Source organism: Lactuca serriola, chromosome 2 (genome assembly GCF_051521515.1).
Source record: "Lactuca serriola cultivar US96UC23 chromosome 2, Lser_US96UC23_V15, whole genome shotgun sequence".
In the NCBI taxonomy this organism is placed as follows: Eukaryota; Viridiplantae; Streptophyta; class Magnoliopsida; order Asterales; family Asteraceae; genus Lactuca; species Lactuca serriola.
In genome coordinates this window covers 218211973-218223168 of record NC_136409.1, presented here as the reverse complement: position 1 = coordinate 218223168, position 11196 = coordinate 218211973, and the positions used below count along the sequence as shown (strand labels likewise).

General features: G+C 35.9%; 1 protein-coding gene across 1 annotated transcript; it reads right to left on the bottom strand.

The window, feature by feature from the left end:
- Positions 1–1363: 1363 nt before the first annotated feature.
- XK-2 (xylulose kinase-2) lies at positions 1364–5457 on the bottom strand. The gene is made up of 11 exons (XM_079026932.1): positions 5304–5457; positions 4218–4875; positions 4025–4113; positions 3875–3939; positions 3271–3326; positions 2906–3026; positions 2739–2813; positions 2505–2558; positions 2210–2304; positions 1873–2047; positions 1364–1781 (listed from the first exon to the last, which is right to left on the bottom strand). The coding sequence occupies exons 1-11, from the start codon at positions 5360–5362 to the stop codon at positions 1546–1548; spliced, it is 1683 nt and encodes a 560-aa protein (XP_078883058.1). The 5' UTR covers positions 5363–5457; the 3' UTR covers positions 1364–1545.
- Between the last annotated feature and the right edge of the window lie 5739 nt (positions 5458–11196).

The window sequence follows — 11196 nt, the reverse complement described above, 5'->3', positions numbered from 1 at the left end:
AAAGACAAAATTGCAAAAATGGTCACTGTGGTATGCATTTTTTTTTTTGGTTTTGGTCCAAACCATGAGTTTTTTGGCTTGGTGGTCCTTTTGAACTAGTTTGTTTGTTGTTTTGGTCCCCGTACAAACTAAAAAGACTATTATACCCTTAATGATTTTAGTTTTCATTTTCTTTTACTTTTTAAAATTGTTATTATTATTAAATGTAAAAGTAGGCCCGTTTATCCACCATCTCTCTCTCTCTCTCCCTCCTAAAATACCGACCCCTCATCTCTTCCTAGCCTTGCCGGAAAAACGAAGCGAAAGAGTGGAGACTGCCACCTCTGGTCATCTAGAGGCAACCACCACACCACCTGCTAGCCTCCCGTCAGCCACTAAATGCCACCGTAAATCCCACAGCTTCGCCACCTTCCATTGTTGTGCCAGAAAACGAGCAGGAAGAAGCTACACCACCTCATTACCATCACCATCTCCCCACTGGAAACAACTATCCCAACCCCACTCCAAACTAAAACAACCATCCGACCACCAAACCACCTCCTTTCCCTCCCCCCTCTTATTTTCGTTCGTTACCGGCAGAAGAGAAACAGGGCAGCAAGGTTGCCACCTCATTGCCACCGTGAGACTTTCAGACCCACCGCTAACGAGCTGTTGCTGCCGAGTTACTTCAACCACCATCTGCCACCCCTCATCGACACAACTCACCACCATTGTTGTTGCTGTCAGAATCTTCTCCTCATCAGATCAATTGCCACCTTCCTCGTGTTCATGCCGGCAAAAAAACAAACGAACAAGGCAACGGAACTGCCACTATGTGCCACCCATCACCACCGCTGCCATTTTTTTCTTTTTTGAGTTGCTGCCACCATGAAGACTCCGAATCAGCCATCACATCCCCCACTATGAGAGCTAAGTCTTAGGTTTGGAAGCATAGAAGATACGGGGTATTAAATATGTATGAATCTGGAGAGAGAGAGAGAGAGAGAGAGAGAGAGAGAGAGAGAGAGAGAGAGAGAGAGAGAGAGAGAGAGGATCCAGTTTTATATTTAATAATAATAACTATTTTTTTATATTTAATAATAATAACTATTTTAAAAGTAAAGGAAAAATAAAAACTAAATTCATTAAGGGTATAATAGTCTTTTTAGTTTCGATAGGACCAGACTCCAAACAAACTAGCTCAAAATGACCACCAACCCAAAAAAAACTCGTAATTTGGACCAAAACCTCAAAAAAAAAATACATACCACATTCAACAAGGACCATTTTTGCAATTTTGTCAAATAAAAATAATATTTAAATATCCTTGTCCGAACTAATATTTTGGATATTCATAGTCATTTTTGTAAATGCAATAGGATAATGTCATAAAGTCATAATCATATATAATCTCATTTCTAATGGCCATTTTTGTGAATATATCCCCACTGTTAATCCACATTCTCAGATTAAAGTCAGAGTCGAGTTGTTTAAAACGATTTTATTCCAAGACACTATACGAACACATCCCCTTAACAATAATCACACTATACAACCCGTTTCTTATTAACGTCCCAATCTCTGAACAAGCCGATTCTCAATCTCCATTCGTTTCTTCATGAAAAGTGCATATTTTGCCACAAGTTCATTGTCTTGAGCTGTTATTGTTGCAACAGCTTTACATCCAAAGGCCGTTTTCTCTAACTTGTCTTTATACAAGTAAGAAATCGGCACAAAACTTCCCTTGTTCTTGCATACCCAACCATGAGCCGCCCTCAATGCAGCCCCTAATGATGCTGAATCTGCTCAAAGTTCCAATAAAAATCTAAAATTTTAATTTCAACAAGCCAAAACCAAAGGGTATATCTGTCTTTTCAAATTCAAATGATTTACCTGGTCTTTGTACTGTGTAGACATTGCAGCCAAAAATGGAAGCTATGGAGGTCAAAATGGTATGATTTGCAGAGGCCCCGCCTGTTGCGATTATGCGTTTTGGAGGGGATGGCATCCCGAATCGTTCTGCATGCCCTCTCATTGACACGAATTGTCCTTCGATTAATGCTCGGATCTGCACATGCATGCAAAAATATATATTATATTATATTATATAAACTTGAAAAATAGCAGGTGAAAGATTTTCAGTTTCAAACTGTTTGCTTGCTAAGTGTAGTATTTTTATTTTTTAGCAACAGATTTTTGGTATATGGATAAATGAATTGACTATACTGACCTCAGAAGGAGGATCAAACTCCTTCACTTCACGTTCACTTACGCCATCCAATGTGTCGCCATTGAAATTCTCAAGGATATATCGATGATACCCGACTGATAAAATAAGAAAAAACAAACATTTGGTTTTATGAAAAAATTGGTGTCCACATTTGACTTTGGCCATCAATTATATTTATATATAAGCATTGATTTCCAATATGCTAACTAAACGATTTGTATCAAATATTTGACTTTCTAAGATCAAAAGTGGATTCTATGTATTGAAAAGAGAGAAGAGGGTATGTATAACTTACTTGGGAGGGGAGGAAGTATCTCATGATCCTTGTAGTAAAAACCAATCTTTCCACCTGAAAAAGGGGTAATACTCGTTTATGTTTTTATAACATATATATAATATATAATTTGTGATTGAAGTTATTAATTTCCCAAACCATCTTATCATCTGGGTTTTTGTTGCAAATAAAACAAAAGGTGTTTCTTACAGAAATCTTGAAAATGGAATGTATATATGATCAAGCAAGACAAACCGTTTAAGGGGGGTGTTTGCTTCAGGGACTGATTAAAAACATCCCAAGATTTATCCGCACACCGATCACGAATATCTATCAATCAAAAGATCACAATCACAACCATATTATTATTATTATTCTCTTCTCTTCATAATAACATATTAACATTAGATTGGATTACATACCTTCACGAGTTAGAGACCCGTTTTTGTAGCATAACATCACCATATAACCTTTTGTATCAACAGGGTTTGGAAAAACATGCCCTTCTAGGCTTGGGTTATGATCCATGGTTATTCCAAATACCTGAATATTTTTATCAACAAAATATGATTATCATTTATCCCATAGAGGGAGGAAGGAAGGATTTCATATACCTTTCTTAAACAAATAGCAAAGTTCCCTTTCAATGTTTTTGATAAATTAAAACAGAAATGTTTCCAATTTTCGAAATTTATATATATAATAATTTCACACAGCTTATTGTTGGCTGCTATTCATTTGGTCCATATTAAAGTGAAAGGCATTTTGAATGAATTAAGGATCTTACAGTATCACTGGTGCCAAGGCTGATAGCCAAATCCCCTGGTGTGTTGAGGGTCAATCCTGTCAAATTCCATATTCCTTTAGTTAGCATATTATTATATAAATACCAAGTTTGACTTTCAAAACTCAAATCAAGTACTATTATTGTATTGTCAAACAAAATACTACATTTCTTTCGCAAAGTTAGATTTAACAGATTTACTATCATTCGTTAAAAATCTAAAATGCCCATCGATTAGGACAAAACAGAGGAATTTCAGATATCAAAATCAATGCTAATAATATCTTGTGATGCCTAACTATGGAGAAAAAAAACTACATTTTATTGATCCTTACACGAAAGTAAAACCATTTAATTCGGGACAACCTGAAAGAAAATTTGTTACACTTGATTTTAATTTTTAAGACAGATAGATAGATAAGATTACCAGGCTTAAGTTATAAAAGCCAAATGAAGTACCAATAAAATCGCATAAAGACACTCAGGTTTGACTTTTAAAGGTCAAACGCAAGTAAAACCTAGCATCAGTTACCCAAAAGATAAACTTATTGTATAACACTATCTCATCATACAATGTAGAATGTAAAAAAGGGAAGATAAGTTTCACCTGCCAAGCTATTTGGATTATCTCCAGACCATTGAACAACCAAACACTCCTTGTTGAATTGGAACCTAAATGAACAAGATCATAAAAAGCTTGATAAATGACCATCAACTCTAAATGAAAAGGGTATATTGGTCTTTTACAAATACTAACCTCTCAACAAAGTACGGGGCAATTAAGCCAGCAACAGCATGAGCAGGAGCCAACATCCCAAGTTTTTCCTCTAAACCAGGAGCCGTGGCCTATATTAATTAAATATCAATTACAAAACTAAAATGTATGAGTTTTCTTACTAACTAAATGACCATACTACCCTTAGGCTCTGAAAGTTATAAACAATACAAACCTCCAAAGCCTTTTTTGACCAAGTTCTGTCTTTAATGTCCATCAAGTTCATCCCAGCACCATCTGTATGATCAATGCAAGCATACCCTCCAATCAGAAGTGATGCCATGAATGAGCTCACGAGTGAGATCCTTTCAGTGTTGTTGTAAACTTGAGGTTGCATCTCAAATATCCTTTTAATTTGTGGGCCCGTGTACCTTTCATGGGCTCTAGATCCAGTCAGCTTAGATAACTCCAATGCACCACCTAAAGCTTTCTCAATAGCCTTACATTGTTGGGTTGTGCTGCTATCCATCCAAATTGGGGATTCTTTTGTAGAAAATGCTTCCCCAAATTGATCAACCAAAGGCTTCTTAGGATCCAGAGATGATAAAGTTTTGGAACTGCCCTTCTTCCAATACACACTACCATGTTGCTGCCCGCTGCCCGAAACAGCAGCAAGCTTCTTGAAATCAAATTTCTTTGAATCTTTGAGTCTTTTAAGAATTAGGTCTAATGCTTCAACCCACATTAAGGTAGGGGAAACAATTCTACCATTAATTGATGGGTCTCTGTATACACCATCTTTGGTTTTGTAATGTGGTAGCTCAGAATCAAAATGCACAATCTCTGAACTCACAATGTTGAGACTAGAATCCAGCACAGTTGCCTTTAAAGACCTGTAATAATACTCAATCAAAAAAAAAATCTCAATGGTTCTTAACTCAAGTAAAAAAAAAGTACCCAATTCAAAACAATGTTTTAAGCTCAAGGTTCAATATCCAATACCTAATTGATAAAACCCACAATTGTACTTGTCTCAAGATTGAAATTTAGAAGAAAAAAAAAAAAAACAACAACAACAACAACAACAACGATTGCTTATAGCTCAAGATTCAATTCATAAAAAATCGATTTAAAAACCCCACCATCGTTGCAGATCAAGGTACAGATTTTATAAATATCAGATTCCAAAAGCCAAAAGCCCACGACTACATGCTCAACTCCACCAGATGCCCACTTCATTTGAGTGGGTAATTAAGTAGAAATTTTCAAAACCATCATTTACTTTTCAATCACTGAATCATAAATAGAAAAATGGACTTACTGTGTGGAGCTATCAAATCCAAGAAAAAGAGCATCCTTAGGTAGAGATAGACCATCCATGGAAAGTGAGCAGAACAGACCTAATCTCCCAAGCAAACAAAGTGTCCTTTTATACGCATAGGTTGTTATTCAAAGATTAGAATAAATATATACCTGTTCGAATAGTATAATAGATACGGATAGGGATTTTATATGAATATTAAAAGACAAAATTGCAAGAATGATCCTGTGGCATATCGAAAAATGTCATTTTGGGCCAAACAAGTTTTGACTAGCATAAATGATCTAAAAGTTTCCATTTTGTTGTTAGTTTGGTCCATTCTGCTTTATTTTTTTATAAAATGACGATTTTGCATTTTTTTCTTTTTTCCTTTTTTGTTACAAAAATAAAAGAAGAAAATGAAAAAATATGCACTCTCTCTCTCTCTCTCTCTCTCTCTCTCTCTCTCTCTCTCTCTCTCTCTCTCTCTCTCTCTCTCTCTCTCTCTCTCTCTCTCTCGCTAAAAACACGAGATGGTCGTTTCTCTCCCTCTCTTCTTCCGACGAAGAAAAGAGGCTGCCGACCACCACCTTCACAGCCCTTCCCTGCCTCCCTCCGGTCGTGTAGCACTAACAAACACCCATCCCTTCACCCACTGCTCCGCTGACCCTCTTGATCGATGGAAACCTCGTCGGAGACTTAACAGCCAAGAAGAAGGCAAGTAGACAAAGATCGAAAAGGCTCCAAGTGTATCCGATTTGCAGCGAAGGTGGTGTCAGAAGCTAGAAGGTTTTATGGATCCGGGAATTGTTTTTGAAGACGAAGATAGGAAATGCATCAAAACCCCCAAGGGTTTTCAACGTCAACTTCACCGAAGCAACCGTCGTCTTCGTCGTAACAACAGATGTGGATCAACGACGTCGTTCTTGCTAGGGTTTGCTAGAGTTCGTAGAGTTGGTGACGGTGCTGGAAACTCGAGCCATAAATGTCATCGTCGTTCTTGCTTCACCCCTTCACAAACAAAGATCGGAGTTAGACTTTGTATACAGGCGGCGACAAAACCCTTCTCGTCAGTGACGGACATATGTCATCATCGTTCTCTCTTCACCACAGTCTGGTCTGGAATCCGGTGGTGCTAGAAACACGAGGTTAAATAAACTTGAGCCAGAGCCACAGACGGGGGAACGACTCTAGCCAAACCCTTCTCGCCACTGACGAACAGATCTGAGGATTCGACGGTGAAATGGGTAGCTATGGAGAAGTCGGCATCAGAAAATTTTAGGGTTCCGATAAGAGGTTGTGATCCAACTGGCGGTGGTGGTTTGGCTACTGTGGTGTGGTGGTCTGGTTTTTGTGGTGGTATGGCAGTAATGAAGAAAGAGAGAGGGAGAGAGAGAGAGAGAGAGGGGGCATTTTTTTTCTTTTCTTTTTTTCTTTTTTCTTTTTGATTTACGTAATAAAAAATGAAAAAAGAAAATACAAATGGCAAAATCGTCATTTTATAAAAAATTAAAGCAGAATGGACCACACTAGCAACAAAATGGACACTTTTGGACCATTTATGCTAGTCAAAACGTGTTTGGCCCAAAGTGACAATTTTCGATATACCACAGGGACCATTCTTGCAATTTTGTCATATTAAAATGTACGAAAGAAATTATAAGAGTATATTTAATTTTGAAAAAACATCATAAATGGTCCCTATGGTTTCCCCAAATCTGAAGTTTAATCCTCGTGTTTTAAAAACGTCATAGATGGTCCCTGTACTTTCAAAACTTTTGATGTTTAGTCCTTTTTGTTAACTCCGTTAGCTTTCCACCATTAAATGAAGGGTATTTTTGTCATTTAACTATCCAGGGACCTTTTATGAGGTTTTCTTTTCTTTTATTTTTTTAAATTAAATTAAATATCCAAGGTCTCTCTCTCTCTCTCTCAAACACGTACACACAAACATAAACATCTCTCCACCTTATCATCTGATCATCATCTTCGTTATTAAAGGGTCATTTCTGATCTCCATCCCCTTATCAATGACCTCAGAAGCATCCACAACCACCATCATCGCGCAAGAAACCATTGATCCCCTTCTCTCTATCATGTGTTTTAGTTTCTCTTAATAGCTAGGTTTTGATAATTTTGAAAAGTGATGTCTAATTCCATACTGTGAAGCTGTGAAACAAGAAACAACCAGGTTGGGGCGTGAACGAATTAAAGTCATTGGGGAATTTCCATAAACAGTTGGTGTGCAGCTTAAGAAGTTTACCATGGAATCTTGTTTTTACTTCTAATTGATATCCAAATTGTAGGTGGACTCAATACACGAAAATGTACAATAAAGGAAAATGAAAATATATACATAAAAACGAATTTATGATTTCTTGAATCAATCGCTTATACCCATGTGTAAGGAATCAGTAATGGGTTAAAACACAAAACAAAGAAACATACTGATCTTATTCCCTTTCAATTGCGTTTTCGGGGATCCTCTGTAGATTGTCAACGAAGACAGAAGATGAGTCCACAACCGACCGAGTTACAGAGGCGGTGTTGTTCACAAACGAATCATCGATAACAGATGGTTGATTTGTGGGGTTCAACTCACAAATCATTGATTTAAGATCTGAATGGTTATAATGAATAGAATCAGAAGCAAGCTGAGACAACCCATCATCGTTCCCCAAATCACCCTCCAGATGCTCAATCTTTTGTGCAATATCAGCCATATCACACGACTTAATTTTGTAACCAATCACCACCAATAACTCATCAACGTTGGAATCTTGATCTTCAACCTTATCCCACAGCTTCGATTTCCCGATCACATCTGAAAAAACAGAAGCAAAGGCAGCAACGGTAGAGGCGAAAGTGGAACTGCCGCCATCTTAAAAGGTGTAATCTTGTTGTGGGTAATCTCGTTACATTTTTTTCATCTTCTTGGAAGAATTTGAGCATTTTTTGGGCGATGGTAGTGCTAATGATTATATAGGGAAAACGAGGGTGAAGAAAAGAGAAGTGGACTGAGCATTTTCTATGCTCATGTCTCGAAGAGAGAGAGAGAGAGAGAGAGAGAGAGAGAGAGAGAGAGAGAGAGAGAGAGAGAGAGAGAGAGAGAGAGAGAGAGAGAGAGAGAGAGAGAGAGAGAGAGCTTTTATATATTTAATTATGTTTAATTTTTTCTTTTTTTAAAAAATACGAGAAAACATCATAAATGGTCCCTGTGGTGGTGAAATGACGAAAATACCCTTCAGTTAACGGACAAACTTAATGGAGTTAGCAAAAAGGACCAAATATCAAAAGTTTTGAAAATACAGGGACCATCTATGAGGTTTTAAACCACGGAGACTAAAATTCAGATTTGGGTAACCATAGAGACCATTTATGATGTTTTTTCTTTAATTTTTCATGGATTATATATGATAACTTTGATAACTTGGCGAATGTTGTTGTTGTTGTCCAAGTTAAATTATATAGTTAAAATTTAACAACTATATATTATTATGATTATGTCATTAAAATTAACTAAAAATAATAATATTTAAAGTATAGCAATATGTAAAGTTGTAACAATTTAATTTAAACAATATGATACAATAAACAATGATTAAAATTTGAAAGGTAAAGTCTTTTTTGAGTTCTCATTATACCGTTGGATTAAATTTCAGTCGGGTTTAGAGCTTTGAGTCTTCAATGTGTCTATATGTTTCATAAGCCAACGAATGTTGAGACATACCTTTGACAACTTCAGAAAAATGAACTTGCAAAATCTTCATTTGTTTCACTTGAGACCATGGATCAAAACGAAGATTAGAGTCATGATCTAGAAAAGCTTATAACAATATCTAACCTTAATGGATCCTATATAAAAGAAGTATCAAGTGTTAACAAAACACCTTATTTCAAGCAAAACATATCATATTTTCAGCAAATCAAACTACACTTTGATTTTTAGCAAATCAAACTACAATTTGATTTTCAGAAAATACACTCATTTTCAGCAAATCAAACTACACCATGATTTTTTTCAGCAAATATCAGGTTTGATTTCAAAAAAAGTTAACATCTAATTTCATCTCACATATTTCATAAAAAAAATTGATTACATAAAAAATCTGATATGTTTTCAGAAAAAAAAAAAAGACTTTAATGACATAGCTAATTACATAGCTCTAATTTACGCGCGCGGGGGGGGGGGGGGGGGGGGAATCAATTGTATAGCAAATTACATACCTCTGATTTCATAAAAATAAAGAAAAATAAATAACCTTTGATTTGAAGCACTACCAAAAGAAAGATTTGAAGCAAACATAGCAAGAGAAATAAGGAAATCGAAGTATCTGAGGATCGAAGCAGCTTCACAGGCGAATCTGAGCAGATAAAGGATGGAGGAATGGTGCAACAGTCGGAGGAATGGTGCAATAGCAGAGGGCTTGGCGGAGACGACGTCGGGAATGGAGAAAGGAGCGTTGATGGAAGTTAGGGTTGCAAACGAGCCGAGCCGAGTTCGAGCCTGAACAGGCACGGGCTCGGCTTGTTTAAATATTTATATGCTCGAGCTCGGCTCGTTTCGAGCTTTTTGGTACAAAGCTCGAGATCGGCTCGTTAAGAATTATACGAGTTTGGGTCCGGTTTGGGATCGACTCGTATACGGTATACTCTAATTTCCTAAAATGATATTTATTAAATTATTATTTATTTTAATATATAAAAATAAAAATTACTTTTTTATTATATATATGTAGGCTCATTTAGACTCACGGGCCTAATCGAGCCAAGTCACAGAGGCTCAAACTCGAGCTCGTTTAATAAATTAACAAACATAATATTAAGCTCCAGCTCGGCGCGGGCTTGTTTAAAATCGATATCGAGTCGAGCTTTTAACGATTCAAAGGCGTCGATAGAAGAAAGATATGCGGCGTCCGTTAATGAGAAGAAGAGCGTGTATTTTGGTTTAGGGCGCCCTTTTTTTCTTTGTTTTTTTTTTCGGATGTGTCCACAAGTCTGATTTTTTAAGAGCCTATTGACAAATTCAGATATATTCTTTAAGATAGCTACCGAACAAGCCTTATGTGAAATTTTAAGAGGTTACAAACAGGGCTTAATTTTATTCCATTATAATATCAATAAAATAAATGTTTGTCGAGCACTATTTTCTCTGTTCATTTAGTCAAAATTTTGTTTTAAGTCTCAAAAGTCACCGAAATTTTTTTAGTCAACATAGGCTTTATTACCAACAATGTCAGGTTTTTATGTTTTTTTTTTGCTATCTAAGTTCATTGATTTTTTTTTTCTGTATGGAATTTTTTATTTTTATTTTTATTAGTATTCGTTTTTATATGTTTTTACACAATTTATCTTCACAACTTCATTATTTGACTTTGTTTTACATGTTTTTTCACAATTAATTTGTATAAACGAAATGTGAAAAAACACGTAAAAAAAGTTAATTTAAAAAGGAATTGTGAAAAAACATATAAAAACGAAGTCAAAATGAAGTTGTAAAAACTGATTATGAAAAAACATATAGAAAGGAAGTAAAAACAATGAAATTGTAAAATGGATATAAAAATGAAGTAAAATATAAAGTATGAAAATGATCTGTGAAAAAAAATTGAAGGGGCCAGTTAAAGTTAAAAGTCTCGAGACAGGTTACTTTCACAAGTGTCAATAATGGGGAAGTAGTTAAAGAGAAAGAGGACATAATTATATGAGTATATACTAACCTAACGACGCGGGGTGATATGTTTTTTCGAGGCCAAGTTATGCAACTAGCTCTATGCTAGTATGTGTTAGGATATTCTTTGAAGCTAGCTATGTGCTAGAAATGTTAAACTAGCTTTGTGCTAGTATTTTATGTGCACTTTATGTTAGAGTCATTATGATTTACAAGATTCTTGTTTAAGTTATTATGACATGC